The 23,175-nt window shown below is 53.3% G+C and overlaps 1 protein-coding gene across 2 annotated transcripts in view; it reads left to right on the top strand.

Moving 5' to 3' along the window:
- The window catches only part of Zdhhc7 (zinc finger DHHC-type containing 7), a 23,438-nt gene extending 639 nt beyond the window's left edge, over positions 1-22,799 (top strand). The window contains exons 1-8 of one of the 2 annotated variants that reach the window (XM_008827904.2): positions 3-78; positions 12,422-12,505; positions 15,598-15,928; positions 17,519-17,643; positions 18,540-18,636; positions 19,072-19,153; positions 20,465-20,595; positions 21,144-22,799. In XM_008827904.2, coding sequence (XP_008826126.1) covers positions 15,614-15,928; positions 17,519-17,643; positions 18,540-18,636; positions 19,072-19,153; positions 20,465-20,595; positions 21,144-21,320 — 927 coding nt within the window. In that variant the 5' untranslated portion in view covers positions 3-78; positions 12,422-12,505; positions 15,598-15,613 and the 3' untranslated portion in view covers positions 21,321-22,799. Of the gene's footprint in view, positions 1-2; positions 79-12,421; positions 12,506-15,597; positions 15,929-17,518; positions 17,644-18,539; positions 18,637-19,071; positions 19,154-20,464; positions 20,596-21,143 lie in introns of those variants that run through there. The other variant, XM_017796861.2, reaches the window with a different exon arrangement.
- Positions 22,800-23,175: the final 376 nt, after the last annotated feature.

Genomic DNA, 23,175 nt, shown 5'->3' on the forward strand with positions numbered 1-23,175 from the left:
TAATGCGCCGCCGCCCGCGCCGCTGCTGCCGCCGGCCGCGAGGAGCCGCAGCGCCGGGCGACCCCGCCCGGGCCTCGGGTGAGTGATTCGGGAGGCAGTGGGTGCGAGTCCCGAGGGCTCCGGGCCCGGCCCGCCGCGCCTCCGCGGAGCCTCCTGGCACCCTCGATGGCGCTTCGGCCTCTCAGGGCTCAGCTGTCACCCGCCGGCATCCCCCAGGCTCCGGCCCGAATTGCACCCGCAGCCTGTGCCTGACCTTGGCGACACGGCCCCGGAGCACGCTTCCCCCCAGGCCGTTATTTGGTGCTGTCACTCTCTGAGCTTGGTCGTCTGCTCCTGAGCTGAGGTCTCCCCTCTACGTGGCTCTTACTCCTCGCTTTCCTCCCTCCACCCTGCAAGTGAGCTTGGGTCGGTAGTTGCCCGAAAGGGCCTCTGGGACAAGCAGGTCGCCTTCAGGGCAGTAAGATTCATCTCTGCTGAGCTGTCATTACTTCTAGAACTAAGTCCCTTCTAGCTGTTAAATCCACGTTTTATGAGTTCATGAATAACCAGTTTATTATATTCTGGCTATTAAATTGGAGTAACAGGAACTGGAGATGCAGCTGCCTGCTCTGAAGCGGCCTTTATTATGCAGGGTGTGTGTGGTGCTGTCCAAACCCCAGCGGCAGCCGCCTCTGCAGCCTGCTTAGTGGCTGCACTTGAGCACACAGGTGTTGATGTTACTGTTCCAGCCTTGGCCCTTCAGGACTTGTGCCTTTCTTCCTAAACCCTTCTTCTGACCCCGCATGAAGTTGATCTTTCCAACGTTGTTTTGCAGCTCCTCCTCCTAAAGTCACCTTTAAAAAGTCACCTTGTTAAACTTGCCTTTGCAGGATTTGGTTAAAGTGAAAGGCTCTTGGGGTATTTGAGAAAATGGAACAGGAGTACAAACAGGAGTGTCATGTCTTGGACAGTCTGCAGAATAGATGGGTTGGAGGTGTTGGATTGGGACTGTGTATTTTGTGGAGGCACTCTAGGGGCACACTGACTTCTGAGTTGAGAGTTGGGAGGAGAGTCAGACCGTGCAGAGGGGTCATGTCATACAGAATTCACTCAGCAAAAGTTAGATCTCTCTCTGCCCAGGGGTGCCTGTGTTGGTTGACAGATTAACAAATCAAGACATTGTAGCCCTGCTAACCAACATGTTGTAAAACCAAGCCCTTTTCAAGAATGGAAAAGTACCCAGGCATGGGGGCACTCACCCATAGCCTCAGCATCCAGGAGTTAAGAGACAGGACTGCCGGCTCCAGGCCAGCCTGGGCTGCATAGCGAGAACCTGCCCCAAGGAAAACAGAACAGAACAAAAGGATTAACACGAATGAAGTGGTGCTTGGTCAGAATGTACTATGTGAACTTTAAGAACTATCTCCATTAGATCAACAGTATGGGCATGAGTTTACATTCTTATTGAAATTATTACTTCCCAGCTTGCACTTAAGTGCTATAAATAAAATATGATCCTAACTTCAGGAAATATGAGTTGAAATAATCCTCATATAAAGTTAATGTCTGGTCTGCACTGGAAGTAAGCTTGCTGACCACTCTAGAACACCCAACTCCATGCTACACTATCATATGTGATGGTTTGTTGAAGGCAGTGTTTGGGGATGGTTCTTAAAAGTAATGCTTTAAATACATGCGTGCTTTTTATTTTATTTTCGGCTTCCCACGGACACTTTGGTAGTGTCAACTGTGCGCATCACCAACCTACAAGTTTAGCGGGAACAGCCCCACTTTCTGCACTGCTGTGGGTGGGGGGTCTCAAAGCCGTTCAGTTGGTTTAGTTCACAGGAAGGACTCGGAACTCACTGAAAGCACTTGAGGTCAGTCACAGTTTGTTATAGAAAAAGGCTACAAATAAAAGTTGGCCACAGGAAGGAGCATGAAGCCCAGAGAAGTTCCACAATAGCTTCCGCTGTCCCTTCCCTATTGTGCCTGAGCTCCCCTCGCCTTGAGAGGTGACAGTGTGTGTGCAGTATTGTCAGCCAGGAGGCTCACCCCCAAACAGGCGTCACTAAGGGATGGATTGGCAGCCTCTTTTCTGGGGAGGTAATGTTGTGAAACCTAGAGCACCATACCATGTTGGTCTTCCTGACTCTAACCTGAAAACGTAACTCTCCGCTTTGATTGATGTCTGTTCCTTCTGCACTGTGGAGGAGACAAGACCCCTGGGAGAGCTGTGTCAATCCCAGATCACTTCTAACTGTCTGAAGCTGTGCCAGGCTGAGGCAGAAGGATCATTTGAGTGTAGGAGTTTAGGGCTAGCCTGAACGACATGCCAGTCTCTGACTTACCGCCCTGCTGTCCACGCTGCATTCTTTGCTACTATCTACAAACAGTTCTTGTCTTGCTATTCTGAGTCCTGCTTACTGCTAAGTTTCTTTTTGTTTTGTTTTGTTTTTGAGACAGGGTTTCATTATGAAGCCCTGGATGGCCTGGAACTCCCTATGTAGACCAGGTTGGCCTAGAACTCACAGAGATCCATCTGCCTCTGCCTCTCAGGTGCTGGGATTAAAGATGTGTGCCACCAAATCTGGCCCCTAAGTTCTTTTCTTCAAAAATATTCTGTAGACTTCCATTACTTGAATGAAATCCAAACTCCTTACAGTGCCTTGTATTGGAATAGCACCTGGTAATTTTATAAACACCTTGTCCAGCCATGTCTTGCAGATCGTGGGTGCTTGACCATTAGTGGATGAATAACTGCTAGACAGGATGGGTATGAATTTCATACTGGAGGGATGGCAGGAGCAGAAGCCAAGATGCTCACTAAAATGAGCACCCTGTGGGGAAAGGGGTAAGTACTAAGCCTGGAAGGGTCTGTAGAGCCCCAGTTCAGTAGAGCGATGCTAGAGCGATTTGTACTGGAGTGATTTGGAAAGCTGGGCTGTGATTCTGAATAGTAATTCCTGTTCCTGTGCTCTTGCTTGGACTTCTTGTGACCTCTGGAAAGAATTCATTCAAGACACACAGTGTAGTGTAGAAGACAGTTTATTATGAGGTGGTGCACTCTCAAGAGAGAGCGGACAGTGACCCAAGGGACGGCAGTGGAAGAAAACACTCTCACCAGGTGAAAGTGGCCAGTGAGCCATTGACCTGCACGGTCAGGCAGCTTATGCTATGCTGTGGAAGTCTCTAGAACAGGCAGCTGTCCTGAGGGGGCTTTCCTATGCAGCTATTGCAGGGATGGGATTCACTCTTAAGAGAGGGGCAAAGTCTGTCTTCATACCTTACAGAAAGCCTCTGCCAGGTAGGAATCTTAGGATCTTTCTGGCAGTTGAGAAAGTCATGTCTCCACCCAGGGCCAAAGATAACAACTCAGATCCTGTTCTGACCGGTGAGCAGAGTTCTACAGTTTCGGTTCCTGGGTTTCCAAGCTGCTGATTATGAGGGATGGGTCCACCTTTGATGACCTTTGAGTCTGCCAGTTTCTAATAGAGTTGTTGAGACCTAGTACCCAGAGAGTTGAGTTCCACTGGGGGAGAGCTACCTGCACTTGCATCCTGGGGAGGGACAAGGACCAGAGTCGTGAGTAGGCCTGTCATCTGGTACACAGGAATGCCGAGGTTGGCGGTGGGGTGTGGAGTGTGTTGTATGCACAGGTTGAAAGCTGCCAAGTCAGTCGTGGTTTCATGGGAAAGGGAGGCCAGCTCTGCATCAGGCTGCTGGCTGGGTTCACTGGGGACAGCGGGGAGGGGCTGTCGGCTGAAGTGCCCTCTCCGGAGACAAGCTTTTGCAGTGTCACTGAGATATTTTGAGTTCTGAGTTCTCTTTTCCATAGACTCCTCTTTCCTTCTCAAGTCCTGGGCTCCACACAGCGAGTTTCAACAGGAGAGCATGTCAGTGGACACAGCATGGGCCCAGCTCACTGTTTCCTCGTGTGGTAGCAGACCCTGGTTCAGTTTGCTTCAGCACCATGGCTCCTCGCCTGCGTGAGCACTGCTGTTATCACTCAACAAGTGTTCTGGAGAAGACGGGTGGCCAGGGAGTGGCCAGCAGGAGGCAGGGTCTGCGGGCTTCATGTGACTGAGGCCCTGCCAGGTGCAGCAGGGTCCATGCAAAGGCAGACATGGGGGTGACATGAGCTGCTCTGTGAAGGACCATACTGCACGAGAGTGCGGTGGGCTGCTTCGGTGAGTGGAGACACCAGGTACATGGGGTTCTGGCAGGGGGCGATCTGGGTGCAGCAGGCCAGCGCTCACAGTGCCAGAATCTAGGTGGGCAGGGGAGGTGGAAATGTGATCAGATTTTGGACAAGTCTGAAGGTAAAGTCCTCAGCTTTTGCTGGAGGGTTGGATGTGGGGGCTGGAGGACGTCAGCGTTAGTGAGTCCATAGGGCCAGACCCTGGTGACCGGATGGCATGGTGCTGTTTGAGACGGGGAGGGCTTCTGTTTGACCCTTCTGTGGTAGGACTGGGGAGTACACAGTTGACTCGACAGTGATATCACAACGCTTGGGCATTTTCTAGATAGTTCTCCTTTTCTAACTCTGGGATAAGTCCCCAAGAGATCATTGCACAGAGCTGGAGATAGAGGGGGCAGGATCAGGGCCCATCCTGGCTGCCCCTGGTTTAGAGCTATGTGGGCAGGTGTGGAGGATGCCCCCTGAGGTGCAGCGTGCTGGTGAGAGGAGAGTGGGTGGCGCCTTCCCTCCAGACGGCTCCTGGCCTCCCAGCTCCTGGCTTGTGCTCTCAGCTTGCCATCCCTTGACCTGCAGTGTCCCCAGTGCTACTTTAGAGTGACTAAGTATTCCTAATTCAAAAGACCTAGGATAGTTAAGTAGGGTTACTGCTCACAGTAGGCACTCTGTGCCAGCGTGCTGACACATGGCTTTAGTTGGGTTAGTAGTCTGCTGTGTGTTTTCTTCAAGGTTAGGAGTTCTTTAGAATGAGTGATTTGAAGAGACAGTCATGTGGTGATTGGCATGGCTCAGGCCAGTCAGCACTCCATGATGCACGCTGTTGGGAAGAATGCTTTGGAAGCCCCCGGGTGTAAGGTAGCCTACCCAAGGCTGCGTTCACAGGCCACATTGAGTGGAGATAGGGCTGCCTCGCAAGTCGTCCCCACCCCACCTGAGGTCACATATTGCCCGGCCTGGTGTTGCGCCCAGGACACTTGTCCATGTTGGTGACATGCCTGGGGCGTAGGCATGCTTGACCACATGGATGACCTTGTCCCGATGGGCATCTCCACTGCCACACAGCCTCAGTTCTGCCTTTTCACGTGCTGAATCTGCTGCTTCAAGGGCTTGGGTGCCTCGAAGTTCTCTGTCACCTGCATTGTGCTCACCTCTCCATGCTAGACGCTTGTACTCTTCTAGCCTGAGTCTTGCCTTTGACATTGGCTTTTCTGTCACCTGTCTTTGCTAGTCTGCCTCCTGAGCCTTGGCGGGACCTTTGAACAGAGAGGTCAGCCCCTCCCTTTTTTCTTTAGGCCTTCCCTCCCCCTTTCTCTCTTTATGAATGCTGAAGGTTTTGGCTCTCTGCCCTTCCTTTCCCATCCCAATCTCTGTTCAAGCCTTGCTGTACCTCTGGCTCCCAGCCCACCTGCCTCCACGAGGGAGAGCCGCGTTAGCCCCCACTCGGCCCGTCTCTGCAGCCCCTTCCTCCAGGGTCAGAGGTCCTCAGGATCCCACATGATCTTGGCTCCTCCTGCCTGTCGTCCTTTCTCTGAGGTGCATTCTTTTGGATGAGCTTGACAGTTTCGGAGACTGCTAGTTGGTTCCCGTGCCCTGCCAGTGGAGCTGACTTTGGTTTTTTTCTAGGGTTAGTGAACAGCTCTGGACACTATAAAGTTCTGGGGCCGAGCAGCAGTACATGGGCAGCGGATGGTGGAGTCAGTGTTGTGGTCACTTTTGTTGCTGTCGCAAAATACTTGAGAAAGCTAAAGGAAGGGACTTTTTCCAGCTCACGGTTGGAAGGTTTCAGTCACGGTCGGCCAGCTCCATCACTGCAGCCTGTGATGAGGCCAAGCCTCGTGGCAGCGGCTGAGCTCGTGGAGGAAGGCTGCCGACCTGGTGGCTGGCAGGAAGCGGGCTGTGCTGGCTCGTTTCTACCTTTGCCCTCAGCCTACAGGTGGTGCTGCCCACACTCAGAGCGGGTTCCCCTCAGCTGTCGTCCCGTATGTCAGTCATGTTGGAAAGGCCTTGGCACACACCCAGACATGTGCTTAGGAACCTTCTTGGTGGCTCTCTCTCTAATCAGGTTGATGATCAAGATTGACCATCACATCAGGGTTGTCACTGTTGGAGGAGAAGTTTCCAGATGAACAGAGAGACCAAAAGGATCTGCGGCTGTGGATTAGAATTGCAGACATGAGTGTCAGCTTGTATTTAGCTTAACATAGACAATTACATATAGAAATAACTATAGGGGTGTGTGTGTCTGTGTCTGTGGTATAGTCCATGTGTTTACTTCCTGTCGTTGTATGGGCTTAGCATCAACACCCCAATATCTACCAGCACACCTTACATCCAGATCTTGGTTTTTAATTTTGTTCTTTAGTAGATAAGGAGCCCAGGCTCCCTGGAGAAATGGCTGCTTCCAGGACTATCTGAGAAAAGAGACAAGGTGAGCCTAGCGCTGTCTCTCCTGCTGGGAAGTGAAGGTGTGAGAATGCATAATGACAAGCACACAGTCGGGGGGTGTCAGAGGTGCACAGGGACAAGCTGAGAGTGCTCCCGGTACAAAGCTACAACAGCGCGAGCAACACATCAGTACCGCACACTAGCCCAGGGGATGCGGTGAATGTCTGTGGTCGTGTGCCCCCCCCCCACCGGCACCCATGTGGCTGAATATGGAAGGAAGATACAGCATCGAGTGCCAACAGATCGCAGCCGATTTCTGGAGGTTCTTTATATCATCTCCATCTTCAGTGTCACCTTGTCAGTACTTGGCATCATCTAGGGAAATGGCAGGGCACACCTTCAGGTCCTGTCTGTGAGTGTTTCCAGAGACTGTTAACCGAGGGAGAAGCCCACCCTGAATGTGGGTGGTAAACAAAGTGGAGTAAACAAAGTGAATTGGACGTTTTCTCTCACCAGCAGGAGGCCCTGAGCCCCCTGGAGCCGAGGAGCTTAGTCAGGCCCCTGTTGTAGCACTAGGCAGGCAGCTAGTGTACCCCGCCGCAGAGGTGGGGCATGGCTGCCTGCTCCCCAAGTGTGGGCAGAGTGGAGCCAACCAGAGTTTCTCACAAGGGAGCCTGCAGACAGGACCTCAGCCCATGGTCCAGGCGAGCCTCAGCAGCAACATACCATGTTGGTGGCACATGGCTTTAATGTGACAAGAGGTCCAGGCCTCTGGGACCTTCGTCAGCTGCACTGTCCGCTTGGGCACCTTCAGCCCCAGCCGGTGCCCTGCCCCTGCCATCACAGTGAATTAGACTCTTCTCTTTGTCTGTCTGCATTGCACCCCGAGGGCCCCTGGCCTCCCAGAGGGTTTTTATTGTTAAATGTTTTACTTATTTATTTTTATTTTATGTGTATGAGTGTGTTGCCTGCATGTATGTACATGTACCCATGTTGTGCAATGCTGCGGAGGTCAGAAGAGGGAGTTGGATCCCCAGGAACTGGAGTTACAGATGGTTGTAAGCCACCATGTGGGTGCTGGGATTCAAACCTGGGTCCTCTGCAAGAGCAGCCTATGCCCTTAACCGCTGAGCATCCCTCCAGCCTGCAAGTTTTCTTTAATGTTCTGCACATTAAAGTTCACTGTGCTGCAAAGTGAAGGTTTGTTGTTAAGATTTTGCTTTTGATTATGTGTATATGTGTCTGTGTTGGGGTATGTGCACATGAGTGCAGGTGCCCAGAGCTTTCAGATGCCCTGGAGCTGGGGTTACAGATGGTTGTGAGCTGCCTGACCTGGGTCTTAGGAACTGAACTCCAGTTCCTGGAAGAGCAGCAAGTGCCCTTCACCACTGAGCCGTCGCTCCTGCCCTGGTTTTGTTTTTTTTTTCCTTTTTGAGACAGGGTCTCCCTGTAGCTGCAGCTGGCCTGGAACTCACTATGTAGACCAGGCTGGCCTGCCTCTGCCTCCCCGCACTGGGACTAAAGGCGTGTGCCACCACACCCGGCATGTTTTATGAGCCTTCTGAGGCGTGGAACTTGCAGTGTAGACCATACTGCCTTTGAACTTGTGAGTTGGTGCCATCATATACCCACCATCCCAGACTCCGGACAGCCACGGCACCTGCCCTGAAGCCCCAGCAGCCGCTGATCTGAGCAGCACCTGTGCCTCAGCCCTGGGCACCCCGCGCTCACTTTGTGCAGCTCTCCTCCTGCCTTGTCACCACACCATTTGTGTTCACCTTTTGTTTGTCGTTTGTTTTTTGAGACAGTCTGACTAGGTAGGCTGGCTAGCCTGGAACTCGCTGTGTGGACGAGGCTGGCCCTGAACTCAACAGAGATCACTTTCCTGGGATTAAAGGGGTATGCCATCACACCTGGCTTTGCTCACCTTTTGGAGGACACTTTGGTGACTCTTGCCCTTCACTGGTGTGAATGACCACCTATGCCTGCTCCTGTGCGTGGGCCTATGAAAATGCTGCTTTGGGTCACTTGAGGGCTCTGGATGTGAGTTCTCCCCAGGCCGAGGCTGGCGTTCTCCTTAGAACAGCTGGCTTTCCCATCACCCCTTCCTCCCACCTTTGCAGCTTCTGTCTCAGGGTCTGCACACATGGGCCCTCATTCCTCAGAAACAACTGTAGTGAGCGTGCATGGCTTTGGTGGCTGCGAGAGTCCAGAATGGGAGCTGCCAACAAGCCCCTCGTTGCATGCTCCCAGTCCGGCAGCTTAATCAGCTTACCTGGCATCTGTTCTCCTGTCGCATCTGCTGTGGGGCCACCCTCAGCCTCTGAAATGCGGCACATGCATAGCAGGATGCCGTGGGTCCCAGGAAGCTGTTCTGTAAGTAGGGAGGTCAAGAATGCCTCCTGTCAAGGAGAGATCGAGAAGCCCAGCTCCCCGCCACTTCTCAGGTTTCAGGTGTCTCTCTCACTTAACTGCAGTTAGTGTCACTTCTTCTCTTGCTTTGCAAATATGAGGCCCTGGGTTTGATTCCCACCACCAGAAAAAAGTTTTAACGTTTTTATCCGTTTGCCCGTTGGGGCCCTTAGCACTTTACTGAAAGTGCCAAGTGACCCTATGGGCCTTGTCTGGCTGCTCCAGTCCTCCTGGTCTCCCTTCCCTCCCTGCCCTGCCTGGCTCCCCTCCTGGTCCCCAGGACCCCAGGCTCTGTGGTGAGCTCACCTGTCCCCACCTAGCCCCACGCCTCTGCTGCAGCCTCTCATTGTAAGAGCAGTGGTTGGCAGCAGGGCAGCTCTGCATGTGCCCGCAGGCACCCAGTCTCAGCAGCTCCCACGTTTCAGAGACCAGTGAGCCCTGTGTGTGCCGTGGTCGCCATGCTGCTGCCCTCCCGTGACTGTCCATGGTCAGGTCCTCTGGCCCTGCTGGTTCCTCTTAGACCAGCCAGCTTCAACTGGACGCATCTGGGGAGAAGGAACTCAGTCGAGCATTTTCTGTATCGACTGACCTGTGGGCATGTCTGTGAGACCTTTTCTTGATTCTTCAATGATGTGGGAAGGTCCACGCTGGGCAGGTGCCCCAGGATTGTATGAGAAAGCAGAGTGAGCACAGGCCGGAGAGCAAGCCAGTGAGCAGCACTCTTCCATGGTCTGCGCGCCAGCCCCTGCTCCAGGTTCCTGCCCTGAGTTCCTGCCCTGGCCTCCCTTGATGATGGACTGTGAGCTGTAAGCCAAGTAAACCCTTTACTCCCTGAGTTGCTTTTGATCTGTGTTTTTACTCTGCCTGAGTAGTAATCCTGTGCCGGCCTGGTCTTGCCCTGGCCTTGCCTTGACACCCGTTACACCACTTGCTGTGTTAATTTCTTTTGCAGTGCTGGGCATGAAACCCAGGACTTCCACTTGTGCCACTGAGTGTAGCTCTGGCCTTAAAGCGGCTCTCCTCTTACCTGAGTTCTGGTGTCTGCCACGCCAGCAGAATGAGGTTTCCAGACTCCCGGGCAAGGCCAGCAGAGGACGGCTTTGCGGCCCCAGTCCCGTGCTCCTGTCATGGCTCCTTCTCTCTGCCGCCCCCTTCCTGGCCCTGTGCTCTCTGTTTTCTCCTGTCTGCTTGGCTCTGCCTGCCATCCCCATCTCTCTCCAACTCCCATGGCTCTTGGTTTGGGAACTTCTGGCATTTTGTTGCAAGGCCCATCTCCACCTTGCAGATGTGTGAACTCCTGTGGATGAAGCTCTGCTCTTGGCTCACATTCCCTGGCCTTATAGAGCCTGGTGCTTAGATCCCCAGCTCTGGTCATACAGTGCGTTCGTCTGTCTGTGCAGCGATCCGCTGCTTTCTGTTTTCACAGGGCACCGTGGGGGTGTACCCTAAAGCAGCTAGGAGCTTTCCAGCATTTCAGCACAGACTGGGGCATGTCCAGGGCGGTGCTCTGAGCTCTGCAGTGTGGGGGCATGTCACATTCTGACTCTTTAAGAGTAACCAGTCACCAACAGATTGTGTCTTTCACGGTCCCTCTGCCTATAGCCATGGAGCCTGAAGTCACAGCACAGTAAATCTAAGGCAGCCTCAGCTCACAGTGGCAGCTGGCCAAGACTTGGCTTGGGCTGCACCTTTGGCCTCCACCCCTGTCTCTCTCCCTCCACTGAGCATTTTACCTTGGCTCCTTTTCTCACTGAGGCCTGAAAGATACACAGGAAAATGCATAAAGTGAACAGTCGGTTTGTTTAAAACTGCTTGCTGAAGTTTTGTTTTGCTTTGTTTTGAGACAAGGTCTTGCTGTATAGCCCAGGCTGGCCTCATACTCCAGGCAGCTGGCCTGAGTGCTGGGATTATACCGTGTGCCACCACACTGGGCTCCTTAGTGAGTTTTGTGCTGATAAATATGTGTACCCGTGTCACCTGCATCCCCGTCAGATCAGTGTTTCCATCAGCCCAGGGGCAGAGTTGGCCTCTGGTCCTTTTCTCTTTGTGCTCCAACCTGTTCTGGTTTCTTCGGAATCCCTTTCCCTACTTGAGTCCATGAGTAGAATCACACTCACTCCTCCACAGGTGGAGTCCTCCACACAGTCCTCTGTGTCTGGCCTTTACTTCGTGGAGGGTTTATTTTTTATTTTTATTTATTTTCTATTTTATGTGTATGAGTGAATTGCCTGCGTGTATGTAAGTGTACCCGTGTTGTGCAAAGCCCGTGGAGGTCAGGAGAGGGCGTCGGATCCCCTGGAACTGGAGTTAGGGATGGTAGTCGGCTGCCGTGTGGGTGCTGGGAACTGAACCTGGGCCCTCTGAAAGAGCGGCCGGTGCTCTTAACTGCTGAGCCACCACCTCCCCAGCCCCTCATGTAGGTTTTTTGGGGGGGTGGGGGTTGAGACAGGGTCTCCCTATAGCCCCAGCTGGCCTGGAACTCACTGTGTAGACCAGGCTGGCCTCTAACTCACAGAGATCACCTGCCCCTGCCTCCAGAATACTGGGATTAAAGGTGTGCACCACCAGGCCCGGCTTTATGCGGTATTCAGTCATTTTTCTCCTGTGAACAGGAGGGTGGGGTGGGGCTGCCGCATCACTGGGTGGGCATGTGGCTTGGAGGGCCAGGCCGCTCTCATAGGGGTCTTGTGTTGGCTCCTTTTTCTCCCTTTATAAACATACCTGAGGATCTGGTCTCGGGAATTTGGCTGTAGACTTGGTGGCTGCGGTGGTTATTGCTGTGTTGCAAGTTTGCTTTAGATTCTTAAACATTACTAAGATAAGCATGTTAGAAAGCCATTTATTAAACATTCAGGGTTGCTGGCTATTCTGTAGATATTTGAATACATTTACTCCCCTGGCTTGCCAGGGTTCAGGGAGCCCATGGAGATGAGCACGGAGGTATATTCTCTCTCTCTCTCTCTCTCTCTCTCTCTCTCTCTCTCTCTCTCTCTCTCTCTCAGCAGGTGGCCCTCACTCAGACCTGGCATTTCCCTTCCAGCGGGGCCTGGAGCTCTCACTGATACCTCTGTGCACTGTCCCCACCCCTTGTCCTTGGCAGGGTAACAGAGGTACTTGGTAGACACAGGTTAGCCAGGTGTGGCCTGGGTTATCCGTGTGGCCTTTCTGGATTTGTAGTTAGCATGTTGGTAAAGTGCGGGGAGGTAAAGTGGTGAACTAAAAGTCAGTCACTGTTGGATGCAGTAGTCTGCTGTGCCCCCTCGCTGCTGGGGGTCCTGTGGCTGATCACTCGAGCCCATGACTTGGAGGCTAGCCTGGGAAACCTAATGATATCTTGTCTCAAAAAAGGAAAACAATAAGATAACTTCATTTCCAAGGCTGTTAATTTACTAGTGATCAAAGCTCAGCACAGTGAATGACTTGTAATCGGGTTTCGTTATCTTTCAGATCCTATCACGTGGGACAGAATGTACCGTAAGGTGCTAAACAAAAGGCGCAAGTGCTCCGCGATGCTTAGAAGCAGTTTGTGAGGTAAGTGTGTGGCTGGTGGGTGTGTGACACGGTCACTCTAGCTTAGATCATCATCCTGCCTCAGTCCCAAGTATTGGGATTACAGGCACAAGCTACCATGCTCACACTGTGACTCTTGATCTGGTGAACAGTTTCCTCCCCCAGCTGAGCCAGCTGTGGCTTGTGGAACAGGTGACGGGCGCGCATGGTCAAACGCAGAAGCAGCCCTAGGGCTACAGGCTGAGCCCCCTTGTACCTGTCTCTGTGCACCAGCGGCCCTGCTAGGAGTGTGTCTGCCGATCGGGTCCTTGGCCCTTGGCAGCTATCGAAAGACAGGAGCAGTGCCAGGTACAAGCTGGAAAGTGCAGCTAATACAGTTGTCACTGGGGCTGGTGGGGTCTGTGACACTGGTTTTGGTGTCCTGGGAAGGATTTGGGGCTTTACATAGAGTGAGGTTGGAGACCTTTATTCAGTGTGGGGTGAAGGTTCAGGAGTAGACAGACCCCATTAACACGGCTGGTGTGGAAGACGAAACTGCTTTTAGCCAGTCATGGGTGTTCTCAGGGCTGTCCCAGAAGTAATCATCAGGAGCCTGACACCTGCACTTTGCACTGATAAGTGTGTGTGCCCGTGTCACCTGCGCATTGGGGTGACAGTGCATTCGTGTGACAGGGGGCATTCCTGTGACGGGGCACATGGCCCAGCCAAATGCTCTGGGCATAAGGAACGGTTTCTTCATTTCCTCCCCTCCCTTTCTGTGGCACTGATGAAGTCTGCACAGTGACTCAGCGAGTGGGTCACACTGTCACAGCCAGCCGATGTCCCGCTGTGTTCATCCACTGCCTTCTTGAAAATGAAGTGATTCTATGCCGGTGGGACAGCACACGCCTGTCTTCCTAGCACTTGACAGGAGAAGGCAGAGGATCAGGAGGAGAAGGACAGCCTCGGCTGCATAGAGAATTTGAGGCCAGCTGGGTTATCTGAGACCCTGTCTCAAACAAAGAAAGAAAGAAAACGAAGCGACATCTGGATCTCCACTTACTTCCCCTTTTTAAAAATCCAGTGGATTTTAGAGACACAGTGTCACATGTCACATCGCTAGTCTGATATGCACATCTAAGACTGTCCTAACCTTAGCTGTGTTTGGAAATGAGTTCTTCTACAAATAGCCCCTGGCACCTGTGCCCAGAAAGAGCGTACCTCCCCAGGCCACATCTTCACCCTGCCAGCTCTCATGGCCCAGAGCCAGGAAGCTCAGCAGGGCTGCAACCAGTTGTAGCTGTGCACCCTTAAGACTGGGTAGACCTCAGGCTGCAGACTTGGAACTTTGACCCTAGTCAGCCAGGCTCTTTCTCACAAAGCGTATTCTGCAGAGGGAACCAGAAAACAGAGGGGTTCTGGCTTGGGGAGCTCTTTAGCTTGGGACCTTGATGTCTCTGGGCCCACTTCAATTCATTTAAGAAGCTAGGAATCACAGTAGAGTGTTGGGTCTGAGAAAGGGTCCCTTCCTGTCACATCTGCCTTTCAGCAAATGACTCTTGTGTGCAGATGCCCTGTCACAGACGGGACACTTCTCCAATGGGCTAACACCAGGCAGGCAGGGCTGATGTACTTAGTTCTTCAAAGGGTTCAGAGTGTGCACTCTGTCACCAGGGTCATTCAATGAATGCTTCTTCACAACTGCTGTGTTCCACTTAAGAAAAAAAGCCATAGCACTTGGGAGGCAGAGGCAGGTGGATCTCTGTGAGTTCAAGGCCAGCCTGGTCTACACAGTGAGCTCCAGGCCAATTGGGGCTACAGGGAGGACCTGTCTCAAAAAGACCAAAAAAAAAAAAAAAGAAAGAAAGAAGAAAAGCCATGTCCAGACTGGAAAAGCTGCTGCTAATCAGCAGGACGGTGAGAGCTCCTCACCCCGCTGCATGGAGGCCACAGGCCTGTGTGTTCCACCTCTGTGTGAGGCACTGAGTTCTTGGCCTGGAAAGGGCCCACTGTCGTGCCCGTCGGGTCGGCATGTCCTCTCCCTGTGAGTGGCCAGGACAGAGCTTGGACTCTCCCTCTCCTTGCCGTGCTTGCCACAAATGTGTCCACCCTCAGCAAACATGATAAGAGAAGGACATGGGTCAGGGCAGCCGTCAGAGTGGCTCCGGCTCGAGGAGCTGGGCTCTCTAGTTTCTTTGATCCCATGTGTTCTTGGCAGTTGGATGCCAGAGAAAATAAGGAAAGGTGTCAAAGGCATGACTCTTGAACAGAGGAGACTTGATGAAGGTCAAAAAAATAAAGGGTATTCTAGAAACAGCTTGTGAGTTGAGGAATGTGGATGTGAAACAGGAGCCTGCCACAAAAGAGGTCCCCCATCCCCCACATTAACCTGGGGAGAAATGAGGACGCTGTGAAGAGATGGCAGGCAGGAGCAGAGCGTGGTGAGCTGGCCCTGGGCGTGGGGAGGGACATCGTTCCATGCTGCTGCTTCTCCTGTGCCCTGGTGATGCCCATGTTGAGCCTCCACACCAGGCAGGGCTGCTGGGTAAAGTGCTCTGACAGGTGAGGCCATTGGACAGCAGGGTCCGATAGGGTCCTCTCTGCTGTGCTGGGCACCTGGGTGCTGTGATTCTATGCAGCTTGCCTCTCTCTTTACCCTTTCTTTCTTTCTTTCTTTCTTTCTTTCTTTCTTTCTTTCTTTCTTTCTTTCTTTTCTTTCTTTCTTTCTTTTCTTTCTTTCTTTCTTTGTTTCTCTCTCTCTCTCTTTCTCTCTCCCTTTCTTTCTTTCTTTCTTTCTTTCTTTCTTTGTCTCCCTGTAGCCCCAGCTGTCCTGGAACTCACTATGTAGACCAGGCTGGCCTTGAACTCACAGAGATCTGCCTGCCTCTGCCTCCCGAGTGCTGGGATTAAGGACATGTGCCACCATGCCCAGCTGTCTTTACCTTTTCTATAATAGGTGACAGTGTTGCATCCACAGGCAGATGCTGTGTGGGGGTCATGGAGTCACACCAGCAAGACTGTGAGCAGAAGGGTGTGGAAATGTAGCTCTACTAGTTCAGTGTTGTATTCCTGTCCTCAGTACATTTGAGCTGTGTGTGTGTTGCGTGTGCCTCACTAGCTCTCGCCCACTCCAGGGTGCATCAGGGAATCATGCAGCCGTCAGGACACAGGCTCCGGGACATCGAGCACCATCCTCTCCTGACCAACAATGACAATTATGACTCTGGGTCCTCCTCATCCTCTGAGGCCGACATGGCAGATAGGGTGTGGTTCATCCGTGATGGTTGTGGCATGGTCTGTGCCGTCATGACCTGGCTGCTGGTCGTCTACGCAGACTTTGTGGTGACCTTTGTCATGCTGCTGCCTTCCAGAGACTTCTGGTACTCCGTGGTGAACGGAGTCCTCTTCAACTGCTTGGCGGTCCTTGCACTGTCGTCCCACCTGAGAACCATGCTCACTGACCCTGTGAGTATGCGGGCGCTGCCAGAGGGCACTGGGGTCTGTACCCCAGTTTTTATAGGCCTAGATGCAGGCTTGATATTTGCATGTCTTGGGGGAGGGCAAGCGTTGCTTAAATAACAAGCAGTACCATGTTATGCTGATGGAAGGAATTATTCAAATGGGCGATTGTTCAGCTTTTAAAGGTCAGGCCTCTGTGTTACTCTTTCTGGCCCTCTGACCCCTGGGCTCGAGTGATCCCATTTCGGCCTCCTGTAGACAGCTGGTCAGTTCCTCCTGGTGTATTTTGTCTGAGGTGTGGATGGGGGCCAGGGCCCTGTTCTCTGTGTGTCCGCATGGCTAGTCTTCACAGGTGCCCTTCACCACAGGCAGCTGATGTGGCTTCTTGGGCTAGAGGGGAGGCATCATCTCGTTCTTTCTCTGTGTGTCAGCTGGCTATAGCCAGCCAGAGGAGGAGTCTGGTGTCACAGGTGGGGCTTTGGCTGTGGGGGAACTCCTGCAGTGTGCGGTCAAGGAACAGCACGCAGCCACGTTAGCACAGGTGTGCAGCATGAAGAGCATCCGGCCCCTGACTGGAAGAGAGTCCCATTAGGTTGTGAGCAGAGGCACCTGCACCTTGAACCCCCTTAGTTCCTGATGCTGTAAAGGCCCAGGTCAGAGCTTCGGGTCAGGTAAAGCTGCCGCTCAGAAGCTTGAGACGCTCTTGTGACTCAGGCATCTGTCACCTCCAGGCTGCTCCAGAGCCAGGGGAGGTGACCAGGGCTTCCTCCGGCAAGAGCAGCCTGAAGGCCTGTGAGAGTCCCCCCACAGGCAGCAGTCACATTGCAGTGGACAGGGCCACACGGTGTGCCTTCCTGGGAGGCTCTCTGCTGCTCTACAGCACTGGCTGCAGCTATGGCACAGGGACTCCTGGTCTGTGTGCAAGTTGACTGGCCTCCTCTCTCCCATTTCTCTCCCAGGAAGATGCCAAGAGATCAGTGCTGGCTGTGCGGCTTCTTATAAGCTGAAGCCACCTTCTGAGACTGAGCCGGGTGGCCCAGCCTCACAGGCTGCCCCTGTGGTGTGGGGATCCATGGCGTGCCTTTGCTTTCTCTCTGACTGACTCGCAGTGGCCTTGGCAGCCTGTGAGAACAGAGCTGTGTCAGAGACCCCACCCAGCGGGCAGCTGGAGTGGTATTTGGTACTCGGGGACAGACTCAGTACAGAGTCTGCCAGTGACCTGATGTGTTTGTGGGATCTCTGGCCATCTAAATCCCTTCCTGGATGAGTTTGGGCTTTCAGAAATCTTTGTTTTCCCGAAACAGGCTTTCACTCTGCGGCCCAGGCTGGCCTCCAACTCAGTGATCCTCCAGCATTTGCCTCCTGGTGCTGGGATTATAGGTATGCACTGCCACACCTGAGTTTATTGTTATTATTGTTATTATTTTTTGGCTGGGGATATGAGACAAGGTCTCACTATGTAGCCTTGGCTAGCCTGGAACTTATGATATAGACCAGGCTGGCCTCAGACTTGTCTTTACCACCTCTGCCTCTGACGTCCTGGGATGATGAGCATGAAGCACCATGCCAAGCCTCATTTTGTTTTTGTGAGCATAGGGGGCCGTCCCCAAAGGGAACGCCACGAAGGAGCACATGGAGGCCCTGCAGCTGAAGCCTGGCGAGGTGATCTACAAGTGCCCCAAGTGCTGCTGCATCAAGCCAGAGCGTGCCCATCACTGCAGGTATGGCCTCAGCTCTCCCCCAGTCCTCCCAGGGCTCCCCGGCCAAGGCCCCCTCAGTGCCTGCAGTCCTACAGGCGTTTTCGCACAGTGCAGACCTTGGGATCCTCTCCTGCCGCAGGAGACGGGTGGAACGGCAGTCAAAGGAAGCGACAGGGCACCGCTTGTTTACTGCTTGAAAAAATAGATGAGCTGGGAGTGCTTTGGAAGCCATTGGATTAGCAGGTGCACATGGGGAGGTGCGGTCAGGCAGAGAGACTGAACAGAGTGGTACAGTTAGAGTCCAGCGGAACCCAGGACAGTTGACTCAGTGCCTGCTGGGTGCATTCAGTGCAGAAAGCCGTTTCAGAAACAGAGCTGATTACAGATCGCCAACAGAGATCTCAGACGGCAGAGCAGATTGAATGGTAGAATCATTTGAAGGTCCAGGAATTTTTCTTTCCCTGAATTTGTTATTTTGGGACAGGGTCTCCCTAGTTAGCCTATGCTGGCTTCAAACTCTAAATCCTCCTGCCTCAGCTTCCCGAGTGCTGGGGTTATAGGCACATGCCGGCATGCCTGACTTTCCCTGACTTTAGTTCAGTTTGAGGTTGTAACTGAACTAGACTTAGAACTTGTATGCTTGAACAGTGCGCATCTTCAGTAGGGCATGCACGATGCAGTCTCCCTGGGAGAATCTGGAAACTTAACTGTTGAGCGTGATGCTGGCTCTGTACCTGTGTGCCTGGGATGCTTTTCTTTGTACATCAGAGACCATGCAGAGGAGAGCAGCCCTCGCTGCAGATGGCCGTGTGCCGTGGACGGGATCTGGGCTAGCCTCTTCCCACCTTTGATTTCATTGGTGCTGTCATGGTGTTTTCCCCAGAGCACGGGGACTGAAATCATTCTTTCCCTCGCAGTATTTGCAAAAGATGTATTCGGAAAATGGACCATCACTGCCCGTGGGTGAACAACTGCGTGGGAGAGAAGAATCAGAGGTTTTTTGTGCTCTTCACTGTAAGAAAATTTTTGGGTAGTGCTTATGCCGAACTAGAAATGCTTTAACTGGGACCTTGCTAGAGCTGGGAGATGTTACAGCCACACCGGTTCCCCTGCCTACGCAGAGCTGGTGGCTGTGCTGCACGGGCAGGAAGTGCCCAGCGACGACAGCTGCTGTGCTACCTCCCTGGTAGGGGTTGGCCTCTCCCTGTCCCTTCAGTCAGTGTTCGCAGGCCTCTCCCTGGAGGCAGGGCCCCTTCCTACTCCTTATCTCTGTGCACTGTTGACTTGGTCTGATGTGAATGTGGGTGGGTGGGGGCCAGTGATTACAGTTCACTCTCCCCTCCGTGTGCTCCTTCTGCAGGAAGTGTGGGGTGAGCATGGTGCCCAGCAGCCTCTGCTCACAGGACAGCAGCCTGTCAAACAGTGGCTAACCCTTTTCCCTCCTTCCAGATGTACATAGCTCTGTCTTCAATCCATGCTCTGATTCTCTGTGGGCTTCAGTTCATCTCCTGTGTCCGAGGGCAGTGGACAGGTAAGTGAGGCATATGTCATTCCTGAAAGCACTTGCAGGGTGGAGGGGCTCCAAAGGGAGAGTCGCACGTCCCGTTTTGCAGGAAATCCTACTGTTGAAAACTGGGGTTTTGCTTGCTGGTTAGTAGAATTTTTTTGAGACAGGGTCTAACTTTGTTTTTTGTTTGTTTCTTTCTTATTTATATTTTATGTGTAAGAGTATTTTGCCTGCATATATGTGTAATGCCTGCAAAGGTGAAAAGAGGGCGTTGGATCCCCTGGGACTGGAGTTACAGATGGTTAGTTGCTGTGTGGGTGCTGAGAACTGAACTCAGGTCCTCTACAACAGAAGCCAGTGATATTAACTGCTGAGCTATTTTTCCATCCCCAGGAGTTAACTTTATAGCCTAGGTTGGCCTTGGCCTTGAACTCCCAATGGACAATCCTTCTACCTCAGCTTCCAGAGTACTTAGATGACAGTTGGGAGCTCTACACCCAGTAGAGGGCGATTACTGTTTTTCCTACCAACCTTGTGTCTGGTTAGCACAGCTGACCACTGTTCACAGCTGTCTCGATGTAGTCTGGTGAGGTGTCCCAGCAGGTGTAGTCCAGGCAGGTGTAGTCCCGGCAGGTGTAGTCCCGGCAGGTGTAGTCCCGGCAGGTGTAGTCCCGGCAGGTGTAGTCCCGGCAGGTGTAGTCCCGGCAGGTGTAGTCCCGGCAGGTGTAGTCCCGGCAGGTGTAGTCCAGGCAGGTGTAGTCCCAGCAGGTCTGGACTGAGCAGCTGCAGAAATGCAGGTGGGGGATGAAGTCCTGGGAAAGTGACTTGTAAGTACAGACAGTTGAGTGGGACACAGGAGCCTCCTATGCAGACACAATGCAGTGACAACCTCAGGGAAACCAGGTGCAGCTACTCAGGTGGCTGAGGCAGAAAGATTACAAGGTCAAGGCCAGCCTGGGCAATTTAGTGAAACCCTGTCTCAAAAAGTGAAAAGAGGGCTGAGGATGCAGCTCAGGGGTAGAGTGCTTGCCTGGCATTGCACCTGGGTACCATCCCCAGTACTGTAAAAAGCCAAAGAAACTTTAGGAAGGTGAACTTTTGAAACTGCGGTCTGGGAAGGGGTGTGTTGGGGGTGGTTGCCAGACAGGGCTGGGGACTGGGCAGGGCCCTGTGCCAGTTTGTTGGAGAACTTGAATGCGCCTGTGTGCAATGGGAGCACATTCCTTCCAGGAAGCTGACTGCAGGTGCCAGAAGACTCCTGGGAGCTGGGCTCCCTGCAGCCTGGGTGCAGTAGTGTGCCGACCAGTCACCCTGTCCCCTCGCTCTTGTCCGCAGAGTGCAGTGACTTTTCGCCTCCAATAACTGTGATCCTGTTGATCTTCTTGTGCCTTGAGGGGCTTCTGTTTTTCACCTTCACTGCAGTTATGTTTGGCACCCAGATCCACTCGATATGCAACGACGAGACGGTGAGACTTGTCCTGCGTCCGCGTGTGTGAGATGGGGGAACGGTGCAGTCATCAGTGGACAGAGTGCACAGACTCGAAGTCTCAGGCCCCCTTGGGGCTCCAGAGAGCCAGTACTTGCCACTCCTGATGGCACTGCAGTTTTCAGACCCAGAGTTGATTTGTGTCAGTAGAGATACGCAGGCAATCCTGAGCAGCTCAGTGGGGCTCAGAGATTGGATGGCCCTCTTGCCCTTGTGGGACTAGTGCAGGTGCCCAGTAAGTACTTTCAGGGAATAGTGAAGAAAAGTGCTGATCCGCTGTTCAGGGGCCATTGTGGCTGTCAGCAGCCATAGCTATTGGTCCATGCAGACAGCCGCAGCCTGGCTGTGCATGTCAGGGCAGGGTCACAGCAGGAGGGAGAGCCCACAGTGCCTACCTCCTTGAAGCCATGTTTTCAAATGACACAGGTACTGAGGCTTGATGCTGACTCCTGTCTTTGGCACTGGGCCTGACGTGGGGCGGGGGGGGTCCTGGAACTGCTGCCCAGCGGCTTTTCCTTCTGTTTCCAGGAGATTGAGAGACTGAAGAGTGAGAAGCCCACGTGGGAGCGAAGGCTGCGGTGGGAAGGGATGAAGTCTGTCTTTGGGGGGCCCCCCTCACTCCTCTGGATGAACCCCTTTGTTGGCTTCCGATTCAGGCGACTGCAGATGAGGTCCAGGAAAGGAGGTCCCGAGTTCTCTGTATGAGCCCTCCAGACCCGGAGTGTCTGTGGACGTCTCGTTGCTCTGGCCTGCGAGGGCAGCAGCCTCGTGGGCAGGTGGAGCCGCTCGGCCGCTACTGCCGTGAGCAGCTTCCTGGACCTTGGGCCACAGGGCACTCGCGTCAGTCTTCAACTGTACTGCCAGGAGAAGCCCACGGCCACAGGAGGGCAGCCCGCCGTCCTGACTTTGGGACGCCGTGTGGGTTGTGAGCGGCTGGGAATGGAGCTGCTTTCTCAGTCATGAAGGTCGGCAGCACGTGGGTCGAATTCCCTGAGCAGGGCTGCCAGGAGTCCTGCCAGCCGCCCCCAGCACACTCCCTGACCAGAGGAGTTTCATAGAGACTCTGTGGCCTTGGTGGGCTCTGACACTTAGCACTGATGTTGCAAAGATTCCATGCACTGAACAGTGGAGGCGGCTCCGGGAACATCCCTGCTGTCCGGGAACGGGCACCTTTGACCCTTCCAGCAAGTCTGTGTGCACCCATCTTGTGTGTGTCTGTGTGTGCGTGCATGTGTCAAAATTGGCAGCGTTGTTCAGGCGACTGTGTGTAGCAGACAGGCTATCAGATCTGACATTTCAGGGAAATGGGGCACACTGCTGGGCCCTGACCAGGGTCCTATGAATGTATTGATACAGTGTCCAGATCCAAAGAGCAGTCCTTCCTGTGCGGGGCCCGGCCTCCTGCTCTTGTGTACTTTAAGATCCAGAGTACTTGAGGACTTGGAACTGAGGTTTGGTTCCAGCCAAATTCGCAGTGTGTAACCTCCCTCAGCCAGGAAGGAGGTGGCCTCATGCTGTGGGCCTTGCTGGGCTTGCCTGGGACTCCCCAGTGGGTACAGCAGGGTGAGGAGGCCTGGGGCAGTCTGGGGCCTGAGCTGTCCAGTGGCATGATGGCTTTCAATTTTGTTTCTCTACCCACAGCAGGTGGTCAGAGTGGACCCTTGGTGTGAGCTTAGAATTATGTCAGAATGCAAACAGCTCCCCCTCCAGGGAACTTGCCTTAAACTTCCGGATTATTCCTTTGCTGCTGTGCGAAAGCAGTTTGACGGAGGCTGGGAACTTCCAGTGAGTCCAACCCCATGCTGAGACAGTGGTGTGTCCCTACTGGGACCAGCTGCCTTTCTGTCCCTGTGACACTGGGACTGTGCCGTTAGTGTCAGTCGCTTGTTCTCTGCCCTCACCTGGGCTCCTGTGCTACCAAGGTAGATCCCAGGGCCTCTGAGCCTGGCCCTTGAGCCATGGGACCCGAGTCACTGCAGAGGGACCAGCCGTGTGCGTGGGCCGCAGCGATCGTGGTGCGCGTTCATTTGCACGTGTGTCTGGGTCTCGGTTGTGGAACCGTTCATAGCGGTCATCCTCCAGGGACGGAGGCCGTGACTCGGTGAGTGCAAGCCGAGCATACTTGACTTTTCAACTGCTCAGTGTGATTTTATATGAAATAAAGTGGCCCGTCCACAGTGCTCACCCCTCTTTCTGCAGCCCCATTCTTCCTGTCAGTGTGTGGCAGTGGGTGGCCGGCCTGGGTTCACGGCCCCCGTCCTTAGTCTCTAAAACCCACTGCTGTGCACCTGTGATATGGGATGTGCCCATCTAGACACAAGTCCCAGGTTCCAACCTGCCCACTGTTGCTCCCTCTCTGGGATTTTACTGAGTCCTAACTTTCTCCAAAATAGCCTTAGAGAATTTTAGTGCACTTTAAAATGTAATCTGAAGCTGGGTACCACAGCTCATGCCTGTCATCCCAGCCCCTGCAAGGCTGAGGCAAGACGGTTGCTGTGAATTTGAGGCCACAGAGTCTCATTTTGTCACAAGCAACACTATTAAAATCTCTCCATGGGAA

The sequence above is a fragment of the Nannospalax galili genome, unplaced genomic scaffold (assembly GCF_000622305.1).
Source record: "Nannospalax galili isolate Female #2095 unplaced genomic scaffold, S.galili_v1.0 scaffold933, whole genome shotgun sequence".
Classification (NCBI taxonomy): domain Eukaryota; kingdom Metazoa; phylum Chordata; class Mammalia; order Rodentia; family Spalacidae; genus Nannospalax; species Nannospalax galili.